Here is a 27,554-nt window from a genome sequence, read left to right as displayed (position 1 = left end):
AAGTTTACATTTGGAAAACATTAGGCCAAGAGCTAAACTTTGCCAAGTTGCAGAGATTTACTTTTGCCCTGTATACACACAGAGAGAAAGACAGAGAAACACGCATGCACGCAATGTTAAGGAATAAAAACACACTGTAACGCTCTTTCCAAAGGCTGCAATGGGGCCCTTCCAAGTAGCAAACCAGAAATCTAACAGAGACAGTGAATGGTCACAAGTGTCTAGTGTAATAAAGACAAAGAATGACTAAATATAGACATTCTGTTGATTTACGAAGTGGTCCATTAAGCTACTGCAATAACTTTAGCCTTCAGGGACCTAGGCTCAAATTCTGACTTCCTATCACAAGTAGGCAGGTGATCTCAGGGTGAGTAGCGATGAGCATTTGTCTTCATCACCAAGCAACCCTGCATGTCAGCACAGGACTGGACAGGTGTAGCAAGGCGGATCCCTCTGGACTGGAGAGCAAGGGATCACTACGCTCCCCCTGGTGGGCGAAGCAAAGCCTGCCCTGCCCCCCTCACCAGAAGTACCGGGGCTGGACAGGAAGTATAAAGGGAGGGCTCTGCAGCTCAGTTGAGCAAGAGCTTGGGAAGGAGACGGATGCCTCCGTACTGTGCAGCACCCAGGAGCTGAATCTGCACCCTGCAGCACCCTGCCTCTGGAGGAGATGGACCCAGATGGGGAGTTGCTGGGACTACCGTCCACAGTGTACCCAGAGGAGCCAGAGGACCTGTGGATTCCAGAGGTACCAAACCCCAGGGAGGTAGGAAGTAGCTCAGGAGCAGCCAACGCTAGTCTGGCTATGTGGCTGACTGCTTCTAGGTCAGCGTGTTGTGGCTGAATCCCCGTTGACCCAGTGGCAGATCACTCCAGCACTGTTAGGGCCCTGGGCTGAGAGGCGGTGAAGTTGGGTAGGCCCGCGACCCCCTACCCCTGCCAACCCACCCCCGGGGTGGTCGACTCCCCGCCATAGGCCGGGAGGTGCTGTCGTCATCATGAATAAGTTGGAATATGAACAACAGGCTGCTAGGCAGCTCTCTAACTCCACATTTTAGAGGCCATTATCCTCTGATCCCACTGAGGATTACCAAAAGAAACTACACCATCTGCTCAAGAAACTCCCGGAAAAAGCACAGGAACAGATCTGTGCAGTCACATGCCTAGAACCCCGACCAGGGTATTCTATTTGCTACCCAAGATCCATAAACCTGGAAATCCTGGGCGTCCCATCATCTCAGGCATTGGTACCCTAACAGCAGGACTGTCTAGCTATGTGGACTCTCTCCTCAGGCCCTACGCTACCAGCACTCCCAGCTACCTTCGAGACACCATTGACTTCCTGAGGAAACTACAATCCATTGGTGATCTTCCAGAAAACACCATCCTGGCCACTATGGATGTAGAAAGCCTCTACACCAACATTCCACCCAAAGATGGACTACAAGCTATCAGGAACAGTATCCCCGATAATGTCACGTCAAACCTGGTGGCTGACCTTTGTGACTTTATCCTCACCCATAAATATTTCACATTTGGGGACAATATATACCTTCAAATCAACGGCACGGGCTATGGGTACCTGCATGGCCCCACAGTATGCCAACATTTTTATGGCTGACTTAGAACAACGCTTCCTTAGCTTTCGTCCCCTAATGCCCCTACTCTACTTGTGCTACATTGATGACATCATCATCATCTGGACCCATGGAAAAGAAGCCCTCAAGGAATTCCACCATGATTTCAACACTTTCCATCCCACCATCAACCTCAGCCTGGACTAATCCACATAAGCAGTCCATTTCCTGGACACGACTGTGCTAATAAGCGATGGTCACATAAACACCACCCTATACTGGAAACCTACTGACCGCTATACTTTCCTACATGCCTCCAGCTTCCATCCAGGACACCCCACACAATCCATTGTCTACAGTCAAGCTCTAAGATACAACCACATTTGCTCCAATCCCTCAGACAGAGACTAACACCTACAAGATCTCTATCAAGCATTCTTAAAACTATAATACCCACCTGCTGAAGTGAAAAAACGGATTGACAGAGCCAGAAGAGTACCCAGAAGTCACCTACTACAGGACAGGCCCAACAAAGAAAATAACAGAATGCCACTAGCTGTCACCTTCAGCCCCCAACTAAAACCTCTCCAGCACATCATCAAAGAACTACAACCTATCCTGAAGGATGACCCATCACTCTCACAAACCTTGGGACACAGACCAGTCCTCACTTACAGACAGCCCCCCAACTTGAAGCAAGTACTCTCCAGCAACACACACCAAAAACACTAACCCAGGAACCTATTCTTGCAACAAAGCCTGATGCCAACTCTGTCCACATATTTATTCAAGTGACACAATCAAAGGACCTAATCACATTAGTCACGCCATCAGGGGCTCGTTCACCTGCACATCTACCAATGTGATATATACCAGTATGATATCATATGCCAGCAATGCTCCTCTGCCATGTACATTAGGCAAACCGGACAGTCTCTACGCAAAAGAATAAATGGACACAAATCTGACATCAGGAATCATAACATTCAAAAACCAGTACGAGAACACTTCAACCTCTCTGGCCACTCAGTAAAAGACTTAAGGGTGGCAATTCTGCAACAGAAAAGCTTCAGAAACAGACTCCACCGAGAAACTGCAGAGCTTGAATTAATATGCAAACTAGATACCATTAACTTGGGTTTGAATAGAGACTGGGAGTGGCTGGGTCATTACACATATTGAATCTATTTCCCCATGTTAAGTATCCTCACACCTTCTTGTCAACTGTCTAAATGGGCCATCTTGAGTATCACTACAAAAGTTTTTTTTTTCCTGCTGATAACAGCTCATCTTAATTAATTAGCCTCTTACAGTTTGTATGGAAACTTCCACCTTCTCTGTACATATATATATATATATATATATATATATATATATATCTTCTTACTATATTTTCCATTCTATGCATCCGATGAAGTGGGCTGTAGCCCACGAAAGCTTATGCTCTAATAAATTTGTTAGTCTCTAAGGTGCCACAAGTACTCCTGTTCTTTTTGTGGATCTACTGTCCATCACGCTAGGAAGCTAGACTCAGTGGGGGCTTCCCCCTTCCGGAGCCCTTAGACTGTGTATGTGCTCACCCCTTCTGGAGCCCCTAGACTGTGTCTGCTCATTCCTGCTCATCCCTGCCTGAACCCCGAGACTGTGTGTTTGCTGGCTGCCTTGCCAGGAGGCTTAGGCTACAGCCTGCTCCCAGCTCGGCCCCGCCCAAAGGACTAGAGCTCCAGACTGTTAATTACTGTCAGCCCCAGCTGCGGGGCTGTACTCTTAAGACTACTCAGTGCACTGCCCTGCTCAAGGGTGGGAACAAGAGCAGCAGACTAATTAGATGGGCCCAGAACTATAGACTACTTATGGCTTGGCCTCGCCAGTGTGACCCGAACCCAATGGTTACTGCCCAATACAATGAGGAAGAGGGGCCCCACTCCCCACAGGAGAGAGAGGGATCACTGCAACAGGAAATGGAATAATAGAGAGCACTGTAAATCATCACTGAGGTTTACTGGGAAGCTCCTGGAGGTAGGAATCGAATGCATTTCTTTCTTGACCTCTTCCCATAAAAGTAAAACATCCCAGATTATTTGAAAAGATGGTTCCAAAACTAAGAGCCCCTCATGTTTAATTCTCTACCACGAGCCTCATGTCTTTCAAATCAAGGAGACACTAATTTGAGCATCTCCAATGATCACAGCTACAATGACATGTCATGAGGAGAGGTGGGCTCTCATGCAGGCAGATGCCAAAGCATTAAGGCTTCATAGGTGAAAACCAACATCCTCAATTCTACTTGGAAGAAACCAATCGGCAGCCAGTTCAGCTCCTGGAGTACTGAGAACCACTACTTGTTCAGAAGGTGTTTTAAACTAGCATCAGTTTTCATATTGACTTGAGGTGTAGCCCCATGGAACAGAACTCACTGCGGTAAAATCCAATCCTGTGGTGACAAAGTCATCAGTCAAAACAAATGCTACAACCTCCTAATATTGTGGATGGTCAAATGTGTTTCTGGCCTCTGCTGTCTATATGACTGTGTAACAGCAGCTAGGATACAACTCAACCACCAGATTTGCAAACACAAATCACAAATGAGAGCTACTATTGTTCTCCCCAGCCTTCCAACATCACCTCAAGTTTTATATGTTCTAGCTCTCATGCATGACCTAATCTCTTCCAAACACTGCTGTGTTCAACAACAGTGGCGGGATCAGGTGAGATAGAGGTGAATAGACGATTAGGGTTGGAAGAGACCTCAGAAGGTCATCTAGTCCAACCCCTTGCTCAAAGGAGGACGAACCCCAACTAAACCATCCCAGCCAGGGCTTTGTCAAGCCGGGCCTTAAAAACCTCTAAGGATGGAGATTCCACTGCCTCCCTAAGAAGCCATTCCAGTGCTTCACCACTCTCCTAGTGAAATAGTGTTTCCTAATATCCAACCTAGACCTCCCGCACTGCAACTTGAGATCATTGTTCCTTGTTCTGTCATCTGCCACCACTGAGAACAGCCTAGCTCCATCTTCTTTGGAACGCCCCTTCAGGTAGTTGAAGGCTGCTATCAAATCCCCCTTCACTCTTCTCTTCAGCAAACTAAATAAGCCCAGTTCCCTCAGCCGGGAATCATCAGCATGCTGAAAAACTGAAACCTATACCGCCTCACAACCTCATATATATGTTGAGCAGAAGGGAAAACAAGATGGGACCACACAGAAGGAGATAATTTTCCAGCTTTACCAGTGAGATTTGCGTCTCATATCCACATCTGTACTCAGATGGCTAAGGGTCAAGAAGATCTGAAACATCTAAGTACTCAAACAGTTGTCTCTCCATAACTTTGTCTATTATCTTCATGTCACAGTGATGCCAAATAAATATATCATTTAGTCCTGAGCAATCATAATGCGAAAGGTATTTTACATCTAATTATACTTGTTCACGAGAGCACTAGATTCAAGCTCAACCTTGAAACAGCCAAAGCTCAAAGACAAAACCAACACATCCAAAAGGATACAACAATTTCCATGGGATAAAATACCACTGGACTGACTAGCATAATGTCATTAGTAACAGGCACTGCAATCTGTAGCTAGGTTTCTATCATCTCAGACAAATTTAGGTACTACAATACAACCCAGCTAGTGAAAGGAGGTTGGAGAAATGATGTCAAAGTGGCCAAAGATAAAAGAGATGGGCATATGGGCAGCGGGTATTTGCCGGACCCCCGGTTGCGCGGTTTGGCGGGGGAAGTTTTTGTTTTATTATGCCCCATGCAGGTTCCGGGGTGGCTGAGGAGGTGGTATGTGCTTTCAGCTTCCTGAGTTCATCAGTAATCTCCCTGGACTCCAGATAGAATACTGATGGACCCAGGAAGCTGAGTAGCAAATACTGCCTCCTCAGCCACCCCAGAACCTACATGGGATTAGCTAAGGCCCTGCCAATTTCACAGCTGTGAAAAACATGTCATGGACTGTGAAATCTGCCCTTCCCCATGAAATCTGGTCTCCCCATGCTGCTGGGAGCCTGGGGCTCCTAGCTGCTAGTCTGGCCAGGCTGGGGAAGGACAGGAGTTGTCCTTCCCCTGCACGGCCACTCTTGGTAGGGAGATCAGACCCACCTCAAGAGGCACTACAGAAATGAAGGTGGTACACACTCACTTCTGCGCTGGAGCAGCCCAGGAGCTGGGCTCCCGGCTTCTTCCCTCCACAGCTCTTCCCCCGGCAGCTCCTGTTGGAGCTGGGGGCTTTTGCTCTTGGCAGCTGCAGCTGGGGAAGCCCGGGCTCCGGGCTTCTGCCCCCCGCCGCTCCAGCTGAGGCTTGGGGCAGCCTGGGCTCAAGGTTTCCACCCCCTGTGTCTCCAGCCAGGGCTCAGGGCTTCAGCCCCTGCAGCTGGGCTCAGTGCACCCGGGATTGGGGCTTCTTCCCCCACAGCTCCTGCTGGGACTCAGGGTGACCGGGTAGGGGCTACCGCCCCTAGGGTTTCTTCTGGGGATGGGGCACCCATTTTTCTAAGGGGACCACAAATTAGCTGGAGGTCTCTGCTTTAATTTTCCACTGGCCTGGACTAGCAGCTAAGAACCCCTAGCACCTACCCACCTTAGTCTCCAGGAACCTTCTTTAGCCCAGCCCTGAAGGCAGCACAGAAGTGAGGGTGGCAATCTTGGGACCCCCTCTCTACAACAACTTTGCAAACCTCCCCCTCCCCCATGATCCCATTTTGGATCTGGACCCCCACGCTTAGAACATCCTGAAATTTCAGATGTAAACATCTGAAATCATGAAATTGACCAATTTAAAAAAAAACATTGGCTATTAAATTGACCAGAATGGACCATGAATTTGGTAGAGCCCAAGGCCAGTGTTTCTTAAATGCGGCCACCATGCAGCTATCAGTGGCTTTTCTTGTGGCCACAGCCTCCTGGGCTGTGACTGGGGGCAGGGGGGACAAAGCAGTGGTCCCTCCCCCTCCCTGTTACTCCTGGATGCACCGCCTAGGTATTGTCTGCTAGGACTGCAAGCAGTGGTTGGGCCCTGCCCACCTCTGGAGACAGCTGGGGCACAACGCTAGAGGAGCCAGCAGCTGGTGAGTTCCCCACCTTCCCAGGGGTGGTGGGGCTCAGGCTTTGGGCTTTCAGGCTTTGGGCTTCACCCACTCACTGTCTCCCCCAGCCCTCGCAACTCCATCGCACCTGGCCCCTACTGCCTATCCCGACCCCCCATCCAGGGCTTAATTTGTCCACAGGCTTGCCAGGGCTGAGTAAGTCTTCTGTGAAAAGTGATACTTTACAGTTTGTTAATATCACTTTTCACAACGGACTTACTAGCGAACAATACATAAATTACAATTTGGACGTGTATATGTGCATATTTATTTGTTTTTCCTAAAGCTGATTAAGTATTAGTTCGACCATTAAAATGCATGCAGCTTACTGTTACTTGTTTGTTGATGTAAATAGGAATGCTCAGATGCCCCCTAGGGAATTTAACGGTCCAAATACAGCTAATTAAAGCAGCAACATCTGGTCAAAAGGAGACAACTTTCCTGCACTCACATACTAAATCTAAAAATAAAGACTTTTTTCTGTGAAGTGATGATAAATTTACACACAATGGCTAATCCTGACACATGCCCCAAACTGTCTTGTCTGCATTACTATACACACAGCTATACTATATACTATACACAATATGGTAGTGCTCACAGACTACATTTGTAAGCCACATGAAAGCTGTGGTCTTTGGGAAAGAGATAGATGGACACATTTATGTCTCAACAGAATACAGAATAAAGGTCTTTCTACATAGGTAAATACATTTTCACTTTGAGCATGCAACTATTACATTATTGTTTTAGAGTAGCAGCCATGTTAGTCTGTATCCGCAAAAAGAAAAGGAGTACTGAATTGGAATTAATTTGCAAACTGGACACCATTACATTAGGCTTGAATAAAGACTGGGAGTGGATGTGTCATTACACAAAGTAAAACTATTTCCTCATGTTTATTCCCTCCCTCCCCCCATACTGTTCCTCACACGTTCTTGTCAACTGCTGGACATGGCCCACCTTGATTATCACTACAAAAGGTTTTTTTTCTCTCCAGCTGGTAATAGCTCACCTTACCTGATCACTCTGGTTACAGTGTGTATGGTAACACCCATTGTTTCATGTTCTCTGTGTATATAAAATCTCCCTGCTGTATTTTCCACTGCATGCATCCGATGAAGTGAGCTGTAGCTCACAAAAGCTTATGGTCAAATAAATTTGTTAGTCTCTAAGGTGCCACAAGTCCTCCTTTTCTTATTATTGTTTTAATTAATCTCATGCATTACCTTGTTTGGAAGGGAAACTAGCAGCTCCTTAAAGTGCTAGTGCATTTTTTATATTTATATCTGATTATTCCCCATATCCAAATGGTTGTCAAATTCCAAATTCCAAACAGTTTGGATTTGAGGTTCTAGTTTTGGCCCATCTCTAATTATTATTATTAAATACAACTGGCAGCATTAATGTAATATTAAGGTTGAAATATCCAGTACTCAATGTCAAGAAATTCTAAAAATTAAAGATGGAGTTACAACATTAACTTAGTATGTAATTTTCAAAGGAGTTAGGGGAATTGGACACCTTATGGGAATAGACTATGCTGTATAAGGTACAATGTGTCCAAATTAACATTGTGGGAAGAACCTTAATCTTTTAAATTTCCTAACTATTGACTGTTTGACATTTGAAATAAATGCTGCATTGACACAAAGTTGTTTTTTTCTTTCATTTAAAAATATTAGGTATAATGACAATAGTAGTTTATTGGTCTTCTGTGGCCACAAAAATGAAAGTCATGGAAAGGAATTAGGGGACATCTTTTCCACCAAATATCTTTCAGTGAGCTAGGCAGCTTCACTGCTCTGTGTCTGAGGCTATTTCTACACTACTGCAGTAAGTCGACATACGCTACGCATCTCCAGCTATATTAATAACGTACCTTAGGTCAAGTTACCGCAGGGTCTACACTGCGGGGGGTTGACCCGTCAACTTACCTTACTTTTCCCATCGGCGTAGAGTACAGGGATAGATATTGGAGAGCAATCTGCTGTCGATTTGGCGGGTCTTCACTAGACTCGCTAAATCGACCGCCAGTGGATCGATCTCAGAGTGTCAATCCGGGCTGTAGTGTAGACCTGCCCTTCAATGCCTAATTCTGATGGATAAGCCAGAATTGCATTAATGACATATATTGCCTTCCATTCAAGACTATACTCTCACTTTCCAATAGTCAGAAATAATACATAGTCAATGCTGATAACCACAGATGATCTCTACTGAGAATTCCTCGGTTCACCCCAGGGACTAATAAGGAGTGGGGCTCATACCTAGGCATTATGGATTTCAAAAAATAACATTAAAAAAGCAAGGAAGGAGAAATCTGATTAAAGGAGCTGACAATTGACAACCATCCACGAGACTACAAATTATCTGCTTCTGATTTTTAGTTGATTTTTTAAATTAAAACGGTTTTTGATTTAGAGTTTTATTTTCTTAACAGAACAGGTTGCTATTTGCTCCCCCCCCCATTTTGGGAAGTTTTTCTTTCCTTCCCCTTCCAGCTTTTTTACTAATCAGACCCGAATTCCAAAGTTTTGCCCCAAATCCCTCCTCAGTACCTAGTAGGAAGCTTGTACCTGAGACCTCTCTATGAACCCGATGCCTGTCAGACACGTATGAAGAGAAGAACAAACTACATGAAACTTTCCCCCTGTAATTGGCTGTAGTCTCAGCACTCCATTTAAAGTATGCAACGTTGGTAAGTACCTTGCCAGAAAGAAAATGTTTAGTGCCACAACCATTTGGACATCAGTGCTGAGGATATGTTCCGTATTTCACTAGCCACCAAAGTTATATTTGTACCAAATGCTAGAATATTAATTCCACATGGTCCATAGGAAAAGTATTTCGTTTTATTATGCTGACTAAATTGAATCCTGCAGTGTACTCACACCATTCCTAATCACTGGTTTGTCCATTCTGTTAAACTGATGCCTGGCCAATACCTATTTTAAACTACACCATCAAGCCAAGACTGCATATTTTTAGAGAAGAAAAGAGCACAGAGATGTTGCTAACTGGGTTTTCTAAAACATTTAAAAATAATTTTCAAGTGTCACTGATTAGTCAAATGATACATGCCAGATACTTATTTAACCTCCTCAATTCCTGATCTTGTCTGATGAACATCTTAAGAATCCCTGTTAACATTTATTTGATAATCCTCAGCAGACAGCACTCCCCAGGCATAGCCAAGCAAGTCACAGAACTATGGGAGCTACCAAGAGTCAGACCCATAATAAGGCCCCATTCAGCTGGGTCTCTATCAACGTCATAGAAGATAATTAACTATGGGGCCCTAACGAATTCCCAACCCACAACCTTTGCATTCTAACTTTTGCAATAGGGCAATGATCCTTCATCTTCAAAGCCTACTTAGTAACAAAGGAGAAGAATGGAGAATGAGAAAGTAGGTAAAACCAAATTAGGGCAAGAGAAGAAATAGAGATCAGGGAGACTGTAACACGGCCCTTACATGTTACAGACTAATTCATTGCAGGTCAGATGATTGGAAAGAGCTCAGATGGAGAGGGACAAAAATGTGAATAATTAGCAGGCCAGAGTATGTAGGACTGGAGGATCCTGGTTAATTGCTTGGCTTTAGTATTTGTTACAAATAACAACAAAATAACCACAAAATAAATTAACAATTGCATTTTTATATCTGACAATTTGTCAATCCCTCACTGGATTTACTATTCGCTTTTAATGAAGAATTTTACAGAATTGAGGCTGGAGTCCCATGGTAATATCCTGAACTTGAGATAACCTGTTGAAGTAAATTAAATCTATATTTCTTTGGAAAGAATTAGGGGGGCAGGTAGAGAGTGAATTTTTAGTGCTAAATGAGAGACTGACAACGTATAAGCTTTGCAAACCTCTTCAGTAGAGCCCTAAAAACACATTTCAATCCTGATATGAAACATGCCTGCTATTCCAGTCCTGCGTCCCTCCATAGCAGAAAATGCCAATCATACCAAAGTAAGGCTGATTGAATAATATGAAAAAATGCACAAAATCCGCACAGCTGAGATCCAATAATTTATTTCACTTCTGATCCTAACCTTCAGATTTAAACAGAGGCCTTCAGGAGACACGCTTCTGTACCATCTAGATCAGTCTCCCCTATACAAACTGAATTCTTAGCTGTAATTTGATTTTGTTAAAGTGCCTGTTAGGAAATTAGTTGGCTTGCAGACTCCTTTCTCTTCCTTCTGAGCTATGCTGGCAGTAAGCATCCACAGTTCATTATTAGTATTAAGCTGTGTGGTGTACTTGCCAGTTTCCATTTTAGGACCAGCAGCTGGAACACACAGATATCTTGCTGTCCAATACAAAGCCCATACAGTACTAAGCCACATAGCAAGAGTATTGCAACTATCTAGAGAGCAACGCCCGGACACGAGTGACTTTAAACTTATTAGAATTGAAACGTAGATCTGAGGAACCCAGTACTGTCAACTGTCTTCTCCTTCTATCCTATGTTAAACAGCAGCATGCAAACGTGGGTATATTAAATGCTTGAGAATCTTGATCCTATCTTCCTTTTATTCCATTTAGATTGCAAGCTTTTCAGAGAATCCTACTATTTTTCTGTAAAGAGCCTAGCATACATTTAGCAGGATATAAATATCTATTTTTTATTGAGCACCTCCTTGGAGATGGCTGAACTATTTTTATCAAGTTTTCAGAAAACTCAGTGAAGTATGGAAAACTTCAGCCCACAAGGTTAACGTGTAGAACAGCTACAAGCAAGTGGAAACAGGGGATTATAACGGAAAGTGTTAGGCACTACTGTACTGCCTATATTAATAACAGCAGCAGTGCTTTAGCACTCTAATGCAAGAGTTGTAGCACTCAGGAATTCGCCATCCAATCCACTGTCCCCAAAATATTTCCTATTGAGGACAAGAAGAATGTTTTACATAGTAAATTACCACTGACTTCCCCTTTTCTGGGAAGGGAACAGGATGAAAACACTGGAGAATGTTTTAATATCCAGTACTTAGTTCTACAATAGACTTCTACTTTAGGGTACCTTGCAACTATTATCTTGCAGGTTAAGCTATATTAACCTAAACTAGCCTTAAATTCCCCTGGCTCACAGCAGAAAAATGAAAAGTGCACTCAGTATTCTGTTTAAAACCTGCCACTTGTACAAAATATTTTCCCTGCTCTGAGCCTTTAGTATTAAGCTGGGGAAGGAATGCAATTCCCATTTTCAAACAGGTGGGTTTAACATGGGAAGTGTCCCTTGTTTAATGTCTACCCACTGAACCTCTCCATGAAAAATTAAATTTTGGGCATGAGGGGGATTGGTGGGTTAAACAATAGTCCTAATTCTTGGCCCTCAGATTGGAAGCCACTACTTGCTCCACTAAAGACTGGGAACCATCTCTGCAAATCTCCAAGACGTGATGTACTGAGCCTGAGCCCAAGTGTAGGGTTTCCAATTGGCACAACAGCTCAAAGACCTGGTCACTACAACAGGCCAGTTCTATGCAGTTTCAGGGAAACATTTGGAACTTTTTAACACTCAGAAAATATCACATATCCTGTGAAAAGAAGAGACTTCCAAATAGTGGTATTATCTATAGTTCTTTCCCTCCCTCCCCTTTGTTAAGATAGTGTGTCACTACAACAAGAACCAGAACCAGACATAAAATATGAAACACTGCTGCTATTCCCATGCAGGCTTAACCAAAAAAGAAAAACTATATGGTGCTGCATGTTTTTTTTAAAGTGTGTCTGGAAAACAATTTGATTCTGTTCCTACAATAAAGTTTAATGTTTTGGATGCAATCACTGCAAATTATGAAGGCTTGGAAAGCTGCTCAGTTAGAACATATGGAAATTCTGTCTGTCAAAGTTTGCTTTCTTCGCTTACTGCCTGCCAATACATTTTTATAACTGTATCACCAGCCAATATGATTTCATTACAAACCGTGATCCAAGACGACACAAAATCACTTTTCTCTTTCAGTCAAGGGTTGTGTATTTTGTACAAATCCCCATCAGAATTAAAACCGGCCAAGCTTGCAGTGCCATTGGATTGCTACATTAGAAATCAGTCTAGCATGGACTGATGGACACATTCCAGACTGCCTTACTTGGTCAGCTCCTCAAGGTAAAAATAAGCACATCACCCAGAGAAGAGGAGAGCCTTACGGACTCTTAACAAGCACTTGCAGACACGCAAACCAACAGCAGGAAGCTGTCCCACAGAACTGGAACACAACTCAAGACTCAAGCATCTTTTCAGTGTATGCTCAGTCAGATACTGTAGTTACCAAAAAACCCCAAACAAACAAACCCCCAAACCCAAACCTTTAACCATGATGCATCTTTTGCAAGCAGTAACTGCTGAAATACAAACAAACCAAAGTCCAATAAAAGGAAAAATTAGGGTGCAACAGGCTGTAATGTTGAACACGTACGTAAAACCTGCCAGCACACAATTCTGTATACAGCAAACTAAACAGACATCAAAGTTTGACACATTTGCTTTCTAAGCAAACATCACAGCAAGAGCAACCCAGAAAGAGTACTTTAACAACACTCCATGTAGCTCCCTTTGCAGTGTTCCTCACAGAAACATGGCTCAGACACTGGCTAACTACCACCATCTAATGCGATCAGTACTTGAGTCGATTGCTACACCTTCTCAAGTTTTCTTTCCCTTCTTATTTGACAATGCTAGGAAGAAACACACAGACAAGAGGCTACCTCATCTTTCAGTAGCGAGGCAGCACTTCACATATATAATATGGGAAACTTTACATGAATCAGATGTTTCCACCAAAATAATAGACAACTGCAGGAAGCACCATATAAAGTCATATCCTTGTGGCCACTACCTATGGCATGTGGCCGCACAAAAGTCCTTCAGCTGGTCCTTACCTCTTAGGTCTTGTTGTATGCGGGCACCTGCCAGGCTCTGCCGAGGCATTCGGAGGGATGTACGTAGGGGAGTATGTCTCTGCTCATCCAGGTAAGCTAGATCCTCTAAGTGGGCTGAGCTGGTGGCTGCCAAGGGAAAGCGAACAACTGTCAGACCTGTCTCCAAGTCCTGGTATTTTTATTCATCTAGTATTCTTTTTCACACGAAACACTCATACATTTATAACTATATTAAATCAACACAACTGAGATGAAGTAAGTCTGCATGTGATATGATAGATTATGACTTTCGACCTTGAAGGGTCATAAATCCTATGGTGGACAAAAATGCAAATGTAAAGTATTATTTGAGAAGCTGTATTCATATTGCTAAGGCCTATAAGAACAATGTATGTTTCCTTCCAGCTCTTTGGTTTCTTAAAGGTAGAAATTACTAGAAATTTGCATAGATCATGCATGAAATGAAAGTTTTGAAAACATAGCGCACAGTAATTTCACACAACTAGGAATAATGCGGTGTTTTGGTAACACTTCTCTCATGCCCCCAAGACATTTGTACTGGTTTGGTTTCCTGCTGATGCTCAGAAATGACAAGACAAATAGAAATGGAGGTGCTTATAGCTGCCCAGACTTTCCTATTGAAAGGATTATTTAATTGCTTGTGCAAAAAGTTTAACAGATAAAGTCAAAGACTCCAGCTATATAACTGGGAATTTAACAATGCATTTTAAGTGAATGTCAACAAATCTCTTTTTCAATTATTTTAGACTTGCCTAATTTGGACATTAACATCCATCTATTCAGACTGTTAGAACTGCTGATAGAAAATTTAAACCTCCAGGCGAAAAGGGACTTGCACAGATGATAAAGAGAAGTACATCTCAGTTCTAAAGAAGACAGCTTTACTATACCAACATTATTTGTTCATGGTAGAACTTCATTTGCCTTATAACAATAGATTAAATACGAGTAATTTATTGCACTCACTTGAAGGCAACTCCACTGTGTGTATATATGTGGGTGCAATGACAGCTGCTAGAAAATGTATCCCTTACCTTGTGGAAAGTGACATATAATGCAGCACAGATCATTTTATTTTTCCAATCTCAAATTAAGAACTAAAATAGACTGACACACCACCAGCTGGGAATACACCTCCAGGTGGTTGGGCTACTTCTGCAAGTACTCAGATATAAGCGAAACTTCCATGATGCATCATATTAAATACACTGAAGCAATAAACTGTTTAAAGAGTACTTTCGTCCTGATATGAAAATATTTATTTTTAGATAAGATGGCCTCCTGCACTATCATGCTTACAGTTGGCATTTTTTATCAAAATTGTGACATGTACAATGGTTATTTCAATGGTCAGTTCTTTAAGTGACCTTCTTCTTCTTCTTCTTCTTTTTTTTTTTTTAATTAAGACACCCATTGGTTGAAAAGATTTATAGAAAGGAGTTTTGTTATCAGAGAAGAAGGGAAGCAGGCTTCCACTCCAACTGGACTGTAAATGAGCAACACACTGCAATTTTTTCAAAGAGAGACAAGAGATTCGGTTAGCCAAGAGTTTAGAGCAGATCAGGAAGGAAAGAGAGCAACCAACATACTTTTAAAAATATAAACTTCACTGAGATTTTGTATTCATAATGAACAGGGCACCCAAGAATGGAGTTGGGGGAAGGACAGAAAACCAGAGAGGCAGGGGGAGAACCAGTAGACAGTCCCATCAGTAAACATTCACACATATAAATCTGGAATAAACAACTCCCAGTTTTCACTGAAGGGAAACAACCAGACTTCTTATTCTCAGCAAGACTGCATAAATCAGTACATGAAAGAGTATTTGTGTGTACAAGGAAAGCTGACAATGGGAAGACTGGGGTAAAAGAGAGGTTGTTAAAAATTATAACATCTTAAGAAAAGGATGAATGAGAACTGGCTTATCAGTCATCAGGTATTCAGATCACATTTTAATATGCCTTTGCCTTTTTATAACACCTTTCATCCAAGTAGCTCAAAGCACACTACAAACAATAATTTAAAAAGCCTCACCACTGCTCTGAACCAGTATCCCCCTTTTAGGGATAGAAAGCTCAGGTACAGATCAGTTATGTGATTCACTCAGGGTCACACACCGAATTAGTCATTTGTGCTAGTCCTGACTCCCATTGCCCTGCTCTAACTACTGCAGATAATGTCTCTCTAGGCACTGCAACCAAGTGTACTCAGCCGTGAATCCAAGATCTCACGTGACGCTAGAATCCAAGTACGAGCCATTAAGGGATTTACTTATTTTTCTTTTCTTGTCTTCTAATTTAGAGTAAATAAATGGTGCCCACACACAGGCTCTGAATGGCCCTGTCAATTGTCTCAACTTACAAAACCAAAATGCCTTGTGGGTTGGTAGGAATTGACCACGCTTGCCTGGCCTTCCCCCTTTTCACCTGATTGACCATTCTGAATGCCACAGGGCCTCCCACTGGCCAATGTCCCTGATCCATTGTGGGTATGGCCTTCAAAGATTCCTCTCAGGCATGAGGCCACGCAGACATTTCCTTCCTGCACACATCACCCATTCTTCCCTTGCCTCTCCTGGTTTGTTTGTTTTTTAGTTAATTGCCACAATTTGTTGTTTGCTGCAGGACTGCCTGTTTTGCTGGAGGTTCCACCAGCAATCTTTTCAGGACTAGGAAAGATTTTCCCCTCATCACAAAATTGGCACTAAGTAAATATCAGGTTTTCACTTTCTTCAGAGCACACAGGTGGTCTGGTTTAAGGAAGGAATCTGTTTATACTTGTTCAATTGTCACACGTTGCTGTAGATGAATACAGCAGGATAACTGAGGTAAGGGTGCCGGAATGCCTTCACAGTCACTTGCACGACAAGGAGGCTTCTCAGTGGCTTCTGGCTGCAGTCACTGCTCTGCATTGCACGACAAGGAGCAGGCTTCAGTATCTCACCCAAAAAGTGGAAGCTGTCATCTAGACCCACATCCCTCACCCGAGGAAAAGTCTGGGGATTCTGGGGGCTACCTCAGTCCTAATGTCTGCTTGATTTGACAAAAGTGGGTTAGCCTCCTCCTTAGGATTAGACCCTGTTTCCATGGCAATTTGATAATGTAACATGCTGGGCTTGCCCTTCTGGTAGAATGGGGACTATGCTGTAGCTCTGTTCTGGTTATGTTAGAATGAATATAATTTTTAATCATATACACACATGGTGTCTTCTTTCCTGCACTGGGAAGAGCAATGTATCTATGGTAACTTTAAAGCACATTGGCTTTTCCATTGTACTGTGAGCACCATTCTTTCAAATGCAGTATTTATCAGTGTTTCGGTTCCATTTTTTAACGTAATTTACTCATTATTGTTTAATATGAAGCACTTTCTGCAGAGATGGTTACCTGCAAACCAACTGAAAAGTAGGACAAATAGAAAAATGTATGCAATAAACAATGAGACTGGATCACACTGCTATGAAGAAATTAGCACATTTTGCCCGGCAACCAGTTAAGCAGGGCCATTAAAAGCTTGATGTGATTACAAGACACTGAAAACACATACAGTACATTTCATCTGGCCATTGAATAAATGGAGTACCACTGCATTTTCCTGGAAAATACCAGACCCCAAAATGATTCTGTTCTGGTGACATCGGAAACCATAGCACTCTTAGTTTTATGATTACCAAGAAAAGTACTGGAATGGATTATATTTACAAATAATCCTGTTTGTTGCAGATTTCATTTGTTTCTCATTGTTAACCAATGTGTATGATTTGAAACTCATTTTTATATACACAAAAACAAGAGCTGACGTTTTACATAGTTAAAAGCTGTTTGAAACAAGACTTCTGAGAAAAACAATTGTGGGATGACATCCAGGAAAAAGAGCTCTCATTTTTGATTATCGTGTGCCCAGTACAGCATCCAAACACTCAACATGTTTTTTTCCCTAGAGTCATTTCCTGGCTTTTCACACAGAGATGTTATATTAGGGGAAGAAGAGTGATACTGGAATTGATGCCTTTTGCTGAAGGTTTACTTGAAGAAAATACTGCAGACCAATCGAAAGGGTTACGGACTCTCACTTAAATGGTATTATTGGGCAGTTGCTTGATATCATCGCACACTTTAAGACTGCTGAAGCACATGGGTGGCATTTCAGCAAGAGGAGGAGCTGTGTGAGATCATCCATTGTGTGGATTCCAAACTAGAGAGTCAGTTTTGAATAGGGTTGCCAATTTTGGTTGGACATATTCCTAGAGGTTTCATCACATGACATAATCTTTAATTAAAGATGAGTCTTTAATTCCTGGAGACTCCAGGACAACCCTGTAGGGTTGGCAACCCTAGTTTTGAACCATTTAGGACTAGCCTGCACTACAAAGGCTTTGGTGGTAAAGCTATATCAGCAGAGCCCGCTACCAGAGATGCAGTACAAATCAGGAATAAGAGTTCTTTTGCTGGTATAGTTAAAACACCTCCCTGATCATCATCACCTATACTGACAAAAGGGTCTTTTGCTGGTATAAGCTACATCTACACAAGGGGTTTACACCCCTAACCAGTATGCCTATATGAGCAAAACTTTGTAGTGCAGATCTGGCCTCAGTTGTGGTGGCATATCCTCCCAAGCACAGCACTAAGGTGGTTCTCTAGCCCCAAAAGGTTTTCATGCCACTGCTTTATGCAGGGACAAAATCCTTTCTCACCTGAACCACAATCATCCTACTGACTCTACTCTTGTTCAGATAATCATTTCCATACTTCCTATTAATTACACAGGAATGGAAATCACACTGCTTGCTATTCAGAATTTTGAATATTTTGTTTGACTTATTTAATGTGTTCATTATTATTGTAATTGTTTAGCATCATGATGGTCTCAGCTGGAGAAGTTTCAGAGTAGCAGCCATGTTACAGACTAGCACGGCTGCTACTCTGAAACCTGCCATTATGCAAGGCACTGCATTTAGCTGTATGGAGTGGAAATCTATCAACTTCATGAAAAAACTCATACAGATACAGACAGACATCATCAGTTGGAGAAGTAGACGATAAACAAAATTATTACAGTTGAGAATATTTTATTCAATTACTTAATATTAAGTAAATAAAATTACTATTTTAAATTTAATTAAGTAAGTAAATGTCTCCTCCAGAGTTCCTGTATGGGCTTGAGCAAGTTATTTCTGTGAAATGGGGAAGTACTTGCACCCAGCTCTCTCAAGTCCAAGTCCAGTGCCTTGAACACAGGAGAACATGCTTTTTCCTCATCTCAGAACACAAAAAAAGGGACATTCAATTAAATTGAAAGGTGGCAAATTCCAAATTGAGAAAGAAATACTTTTTCATACAATGCATAGTTAGAATGTGGACCTCATTACCAAAGGCTGTCATTGTGATCAAGAATTTAGCAGAGTTCAAAGACTGGATGCTATAGCTAATGATGACAAAAATGTTGGACGGGACGTCAAACCTCATGCTTCGGGGCTTAAACTCATGTCTAACTATTAGGCATAAGGGTGAGACTTTCATGGGGGGCAGATTATTCCATATCTGCCTACTGTGGTGTTTCTTGCATTTTTCCCCTGAGGCATTTGGTGATGGCCAATGTCAGAGACAGGAACTTGGTTAGATGGACCATGCTAGAGATGCTTCTATTCTATGGCTGTTCTTCAAATAAACAATTGACGAGGGGGAAATGAACACTAACAAACTTACCTATTTTTCTTTAACCTCATTCTTGCAAGTGGCTGAATCATTTTCACTGACACTTTCCAAAACATTTCAGCTTGAGGCAGAGAGCTAGCATGTAAATTTTCAGTCTGAATGATTAGAATTTGACAAAGTTATAAGCAACTCAAAAAAGGGACTTTCTAATGGAAAGTGTTAGACAACATTAACTATAGTTTTCACAACCAATGCAAAATTTAGACAACAGATAAAGTGGGGTGAGAAAAGAGATGAAACAATAAGAAAATGTGGTTTTGAAAAAGTTTTTCTTATATTCTGAAATATGCTCTTCACCCTTCATGCTCCTCTCCTCTTACAGAGTTGACCAAAACCAAACTTTTATTGCAATGAAAGAGAGTAACAGTTGTTGAGATACTGTGGTTAGAAAGAACTGGATTTACAATGGCTGAAAGTTATTAATTCCTCATATTAAAAACCAATGCAAACTTAAAGACTTGGGGTCTGATTCTCATTTACCCCACGGCCACTTTACACCACACTGCCAGTGCAAAGTGGCCTTTATATGTGAGTATATATGTAATTTATGCTCACTTTATGGCCATGTAAATGAGCCTGAGTACTAAAAAGGGGCCTCAGTACAAATGAGAACAGGCCCTTAATTTGCAAATAAAATATTTTTTCAATTTGTTTGCTCTGCAAGAGAAAAAACAGACAAAACTTACTAGAATTTACTAGTCTTTAAAATATGCTATATGACCAAACCAGAAACTCTTCCTTCAGCGCTCTTTAGAAAGTTTAATAAAGAAATTTTCAAGCAAAGGAGACTGGTTATTTCAAAGTTTGAACACTTCCTCCTTTCAAGATTTGTAAATTACACTTCAGTACTGTAGTTTATGCAGATCGCAAAATTAGGATAAGGATGATCTTCCTTTCCAGGCATATCTTTTACTTGAAAGGGAGCTATTAATATATTACACACACACAGCTCAGCAGTTCTGCTGCACTGAAGGCTTCAAAAAATACAGTACACAAACTTATTAGCTAAAAGAATTACTGTTTTTGTGACATCATCATAGCAGATTTCTTGCTGAATTCTGTTAAATCCTTTAGCACACTCATCTTTTTGTTACCTGGTTTAAGCAGCTCCTGTTTCTTAAGAAAATGGGCAGCCCTGAACATTATACAAGCAGAAGTGGAGACCCATATTATAGTAGAGTTGTAGCAATGTGCTTCATTGCTAGAACTCTTATACTCTCACGTATCTGACTGACAACAGCTGCTGCATAGCAAACATTTCCTTCATCCAATCTCCCAGTCTAACTCTGCACAAATCTCATTTTAATTCTTCCAAGCACACACGTAGCCATCAAGGATGACCACAAACATTAGTCTCCTTGGCAATTTAATTTGTTTATATAACCCTTTCACTGCTACTGCAAATTGAATGAAGTTTCTTTTCAGTTTTATATACTCTCAGTTAAAAAACAAAACTGAACAAGTTTCTTTAGATTACTCATCAACCAAAACCAATGGGAAAAAAATTGTTATGAAAACTCACATTAGTGCTCAAATAGACATCAGTAAAATCTTTTTATCCCGCAGTCTAAGGGAAAACATGCTTATACAAGCCAAATTTGCAATCTACACACTAGGGGATAATGAATTACTGCAGTGTAAATTTGTTGTATGCCTGGCTGTTTGGCCACACAATCCCTGAGGATTAACAATTTTATTTTTTAAGGTTTTATTTTATTAAGTATATTGATATCAATTATGTGGGATTTTAGGTGTTAAACTGGTATTATTAAGAGGCTCATCTTTCACATGCCATGCACAACTTGTATCCCTCAGGCCCTGTTCACAATTTCTGCCAGATCTCAAAACAGTTTTCTCGATTTGTTTTTGTCAGCCGTTCAGGTAAAATGGTTTTGCCAGTGAGTCGCAGTCAGCGTGAAAGGGTAGAAACATTTCTTTAAAATGGTGGCTGAAAACACTTCTTCGTTAATTGTGTCTTAATATTTAGAACTGTTTCCCTTTTTCTTCTAAAGAGAAGAATAATTTTGTTCATCTACAATAATCTTTTTTGGATTAATTTCAATGGACTGGAGTGATGCTTTATGTGATCTCTTATACAAGGGCCATAGTTACCAGATAAAGGAGAATGTCTCAGCCACTTCACACCCACCTCTTAACCAAAACCCATAAATTACAATGAATGGGAAGGATTTTGAGGAGGAAGCTAAATTCACAGGCCCAAGTAAAAAACTTCTTGTTTGTCACTCAGGTAAGTGCAATGCATAATTCTGACAGGACATCTTGCATAATGGCCTTTAGGCTCTGTCCACACTACAATGGTTACTAGCTGCTGAGATGTTTTCCAAGATGGATTCTTGTAAACTATTACATGTCAACTAATTTTGCCAGTTCATGCTGACCTGTGTTATGGGAAGAAACTTTTTAAATGTAGCTATTGAAAACCTTTAAAATAGCCCTAATCCTGAAGGATGAACGGTAATTTGTGGGTTTCGCTTACATGACATGTACGAAGTCTGAGAGACACTATTCACACTCTTTCAGTACTGGTGGCTCTTATAAAAGGGATAATATAAGGCATCATATTTAGTAATTTACTATGAAAATAGAAAAATGCATCAATTCAATCTATTCCAAAAGAGTGACTGAAAAGGGACAAAGAAGATCTGATTGTGATGATGTCACTGAGAGCATGTCTACATTGCAACTAGACACCTGTGGCCAGCCCATGCCAGCTGACTCGGGCTTGGGCTAAGGTACTGCTTAATTGCAGTATGGATGCAGGGTCCTAGAGCCCAGGCCTGAACATCTGTAGCGCAATTAAACAGTCCCTTAGCCTGAGCCCCACAAGTCTCAGTCAGCTGGTATGGGCCATCCAGGGTTTTTAGCTGCAGTATACCATACCCTTAGTGTGCTGACAACAGGGACTGAACAGAGTTTATGAAGCAAAACACACAGGTATTCTGCTGGTCACTGCCGTGGACAGCTGGGTTCCTCATGTGGCAATCATCATTGTGCTGGCAGATTGCTTTAAGAATCAGTATTTTATATTGTATCATGCTTCTGTGATGGCTATTGACAGACCAATGTTACAACCAAGCCTGCTGCAGATCTGGGTTTCTGAGTGGGGACAGGCCCTGAACGCTGCCCAGAAAGCAGCACTATGCTGGTCAACTGGGGGCTACTTTGATTCAGACACTGAAGTTAGTCACCCTTACCCGATATCTGCCTACGCATAGCTACCAGAAAGGGTGGGCATGCCTTACCTGCTTAAAGCAGGCTCTATTCCATCTGCACTTCCCTCTAAAGCCCTCTCTACGTGGATTTAGCACACAGTTACACTGGCGATACACTGAACCCAGCACGCAAATGACATACCTATCTCACATGCCCCAGGGGATTATTTTGCCCATGTCAATAAAATTACACTTTCCCCCATTATACACCAATGAACTGAGCCAATTATTCTTCATTTCTAAATCAGAAAGATAAAACATATCTAAGAACAAAGAAACTAAGGCGTTTGACACTGGAAATGTGTTCCAGTTCTTAAGAAACTATTCAAAATCAGTTTAACTTATACAGTATTAAACTGTAGAAAGCATCCCTTTCAACTGCAAACCTTATTCCACCCAACAGGATACAGTGACTGTGCAATAAAACACTAACACTACAAGATCCCTTCCCGATAATAGTAATATCTGTATACGGCAAACGTTATCCTTGCTCTGAAATTGCAGATAAAAGATGGAGGGCACTTCAGTTTCAATGTGGTGTTTGAACAGCCACCATCACCAACCCTCCATAGCCTACATTTTCCTTTCCATCCAAATCAACAAAGAGCAGGAAATAAAAGAGGGGCATTAAAATTGCATAAGATATGGGGGGAAAGCAGGACACCCAAGCGTATAAGTCCCTCAAACTCTTTTCAACTGAGTACGCTTATGTATACATATTTCATTAAAGTACAACTGAACTCAAATAATATATGCAACTGCTTTCATTCTAGCATACCGCCTGTACAAACAAGTTCAGTCCTTTTAAACTGACGTACAATCCAAAACCTTTTTTTCAAAATGGATCACAAACATCGTATTTTTGTTTGAATTTAATCCAATTTTGCACAAAACAGAAATGTAAATTTAAATCAAGCACATGATTATTTCACATAAAACACATTTATGTTAAAGCAAAACATGCCACTTACATGGCCAAGAGTCTGTTATGCATAAATCCAAGGTAGTACTGTATTACTATTAATAAGATGCTGGTTGACATTGGAAAATAACTGGAAGAGCTGGCTAAAAGACAGAGAGATGTCAATGTTCATTCCATTGAGGGGATCCATCCGTTGTTTATCACAAACATCTGCACACTTAGGGTCCTTTAGGATCCCTTGCTGTTCCGGGATTCTCAGACATCTGTAGTGACACACAGTGCCTTTTTTTCTTCTATGATTTTTTCTCTTTCCAATGTTAGGTCTCTTTTTGTTATTAATCTAAACTGCCCATTCATGGATGAAAAATAGCCAAGAGTCTATGTATGACAGGTAAAAAAATATTCTAAAAATGGAGACTAGTGTAAACAACTGCACCTCCGAAAACAAATTGTTTTCTATGGGAGATCAATTTAATACTCACATGAACTTCACTGTGGGGTGATGAGTTAATATGTAACTGTGACACAAATGGATTACTAAATTACTACTGTTTGATGCACAGTGTATCCACTTAAAACATCTCTCTATAGGTAGTTTGGGAAGAAGGTGGTATCAGGGGAAGACTGAAGAGAAAGTTTTTACAATGTATAACTGGATATTAACATGCTTGAGATTTAAAACAGAACCCAGTTCCTAGCTGTGTTACTCCTTTACTTCCAAAGTTCTCTTCAGCATACAGTGCTTAAAAACAAGCCTTTGGAAATGTTCTTGCTTCATTGTTTTGTCATTCCTAAATGATCCAAGTGGCTGATTAATTTTGTTTATTGGTCCATTGTAATATAAGCCAGAACACCAACATAAATTGCCAATCTGTCTCAAAGAAGTAACACATGAAACGTGTCTTCTTTGTTACTTGTCAAATCTGCGAATGCAGTGTTCACTAATCAAAACAATTATACTATAACCGTATCTGTTTCCAGTGATGGTAACAAGAGTGAATCCCTCCTCTAGCAACCTCATTCCCAAACTGTGCTGAATGCTATTCTGTTGTATGGGTTTCATCTTTGAGCATACTACTCTGGCTTGTTCCATAAACTCATTTTTCTGTTAACTACCACAATAATGCTGTTCATAATTATTCACAGTATGTTTTGGACACCAATGTATCATAAAATATGCAGATTAAGTGACCACTGAATGCTGTAGATATGATGGGAAGATATTTAGGCACTTATTCTCAGGTCATCTTCTAGAATGAGAGATTGGGAGAGGGTAATAGGGAATACTGTCAAAATATTGGCTTTTAAAATGCCACACAGGTTGATGAGCCAAGCTGGGTGAATAGTAAAGCAAAATTATTTGTGAACTTGTTTGGCTAATCCAGATCTTATTTCAGTCCATGTCTGCAAACTTTATTATTATTACTATAATTATTATTATTTTGCCACTGGGAGGGGGTGTTAGGTGTTACGCAAGTGTATATGGGAGGCAAGGCCAGGGTTGGTACAGTCTGTACTCTTGTCTTTAGCCTCCTGAGGGCAGTAATACCTTGCTGATTTCAGTTGTTGGGTTTAGTGTGCAGGTAACTGGGTGGTGCTGGTGACTTACAACATATGTGAGGTCAGACTAGATGACCTGGTGGTCCATTCTGACTTTACATTCTATGACTCTTCCCAGCACCAAGGAGTTTGAACTGCACCCTAGTCAGGGTAGTGTCTAGATGGCAAAACTTAGCCCTTAGATTTCAAATTGCCAAAGGAAAAGGCAAAGGCTGCTTTTTCAAACTGCATCTGCACTCACTGTGCCCACAAGAAAGCCATGTGTATGTGTTTATGCAACCCCGGCCTCACCTTTGAAAATGCGTCTTTTCCTGTTTAAGGAATTCAGCATGAACACTTGCTGCAGATTTTCATTTGTGCTTATTTTATCCTTTACAAAGGAGGAGAATGGATGAGGTCTAGTATTTGTATGAGTGTTTTTATTTTTATTATGTATTTATGATGTGGCCAAAATAATGCAAGATCTGGTATTTCATCTCATGCATGGCAGAGAAAAGCTCAGTTGTCAGATTGTTTTCAAACGCCAATGCAAGGTACCTGAGGCAACTAGAATGGAAAATATTATAGAATATAAAATAACATGGATTATGTGCATAACTGGATGGGATGTAATTAGAAGAAAACATACTTGAATGCACAGTTTTCAATTCTTTGGAACAATAAAACAGCAAACCAAATGGATTTATATGGTTCTGAATTGTAAATCTAAGTGCAAAGTATTTTTCAGAGGCTGAGGGATCATTTTAATAGTGGTTGCTCTTGGATCATAACCTTTTCTTTGGTCAAAAATTGTAAGCCCTTTCATTTAGTACAATACAATACATAATCTTTCCAAACAGCTGAAATGGTCTGCATGGTGAGGGAAGAAAGGTGGCATATTTTTAATAGTCAGCCCAAATTGTAATTTGATTGCCTGGGGACAGGTAAGTAGAAGAAAAATGGAAACTACAGTAAGCCACCTTAATATAGGAAGTGCCATAGTCCAATGGGACTCCTGGATTAGCTTTGTGACCTCCTCAAACATCTTGGTCATCAGGGCCCTTTGTACTATATCAGAGGATTAGGTCTAGTCCACACACAGATTTTGCACCAGTATAAATAGGGGTGTGATTTTTTTTCTTTTACCCATCCAGAGTGCCTCAGTCAGCTAGCGCCCTCTCCCGGCTATGCATGATGTCAGGATGACTCTGCCTCAATTTTTCTCACTCTGCTAACAATCATTTGGCCTGCACCAGATCTTCCTCTTCTGACTCCAATTGGGTCATTTATCATGTCTCCCCTTTCAGGCCAATAAAAAGTCTGACAGAGCAGGAGTCCAGTGACCCTAGAGAAGGATCAATAACCCCAGGCCCCCCCAGAGTCCTGACCCCTTTGCGCCAAGGGGTTTTACTATTCCTTTTCCGGATGGCAGGGGAACCAAGGCCCACCCACTCTCTTGGATTCCAGCCCAGTGACCCTGTGTTAAGCAGCTCCTCACAGTCCCTTGCTGCTTCCTACCTCACCTCTCTTGTGGGCCTTTTCCAGATTGAAGTTCTCTGATTCTCCCTCACTGGAAGTCTGATGTCCTGGGCAGCTTCCTGCCAGCCTGCTGCTGCAGGAGTATCTTCTGGGCAATCCCTCAGTCTGTCTGGCAGTCACCCCTCTCCTTTGATCTGCAATTGCTTATCCCCCAGGTTTTGCTGACCCAGCAGTTAGCCCCTGAGGATGCAGATGGCCCACCTGTTTGTGCCTTGGTGGCCATGGTAGGATGGGGTCTGTACACCCTATGGCATTATCAATATAGTTATACTTGTACATCCCTAGTGAGGACACAGTTATACCAGTATAGCTTATTCCCCTTCCCACATGGAAACAAGCTCTACCGGTATAAACATATTTATAGCAGTATAATTGCATCCACACTAGGGGGGTTGTATTGTTCTAACATAGTTGCAGCTAGGGTTGCTTTCTAATCACACAAAACGAACACCCTTGCCCCCCCCCCGCCCCATCCCTTCCCTGAGGCCCTGCTCCGCCCTTTCTCTGAGGCCTCACCCCTCCCCCTGTCGCTTGCTCTCCCCCATCCTCACTCACTTTCAGTGGGCTGGAGCAGGGGCTTGGGGTGCAGGAGGGGGTGAGGGCTCCAGGGTGGGACCAGAAATGAGGAGTTCAGGGTGCAGGAGGGGGCTCCTGTCTGGGGCTTGGAATGCAGAAGTGGGTGAGGGCTCCAGCTAGGGGTGTAGGCTCTGGGTGGGTCTGGAGACGAGTGGTTTGGAGTGCAGGAAGGGACTCCTGGCTGGAGCCAAGGGGTTCGGACAGTGGGAGTGGGCTCAGGACTGGGGCAGGGGGCTGAGGTATGGGAGGGGGTGTGCGCTCCAGCTGGAAGTGTGGGCTCGGGGTGGGGATGAGGGGTTTGGGGTGCTGGAGGAGGCTCAGGGATGGGGCAGATGGTTGGCATGCAGGAGGGGTTGCGGGCTCCAGGAGGGAGTTTGGGGGTGGGACAGGGCTCAGGTGCGGGACACGGTGTGGGCTCCAGGAGGGTATTCCGACC

The 27,554-nt window shown here is 42.1% G+C and overlaps 1 protein-coding gene across 12 annotated transcripts in view; it reads right to left on the bottom strand.

The window, feature by feature from the left end:
* TANC2 (tetratricopeptide repeat, ankyrin repeat and coiled-coil containing 2) overlaps positions 1 to 27,554 on the bottom strand; it is a 713,129-nt gene that overhangs the window by 125,599 nt on the left and 559,976 nt on the right. For all 12 annotated transcript variants that reach the window (XM_073325985.2, XM_073325984.2, XM_078850726.1 and 9 more), the window contains one exon: positions 13,572 to 13,697. In XM_073325985.2, coding sequence (XP_073182086.2) covers positions 13,572 to 13,697 — 126 coding nt within the window. The remainder of the gene's footprint in view (positions 1 to 13,571; positions 13,698 to 27,554) is intronic.

This window comes from Lepidochelys kempii, chromosome 27, assembly GCF_965140285.1.
Source record: "Lepidochelys kempii isolate rLepKem1 chromosome 27, rLepKem1.hap1, whole genome shotgun sequence".
Lineage (NCBI taxonomy): Eukaryota > Metazoa > Chordata > Testudines > Cheloniidae > Lepidochelys > Lepidochelys kempii.
The sequence above is the reverse complement of the archived record's forward strand: the minus strand, read 5'-3'. Positions and strand labels throughout refer to the sequence as shown.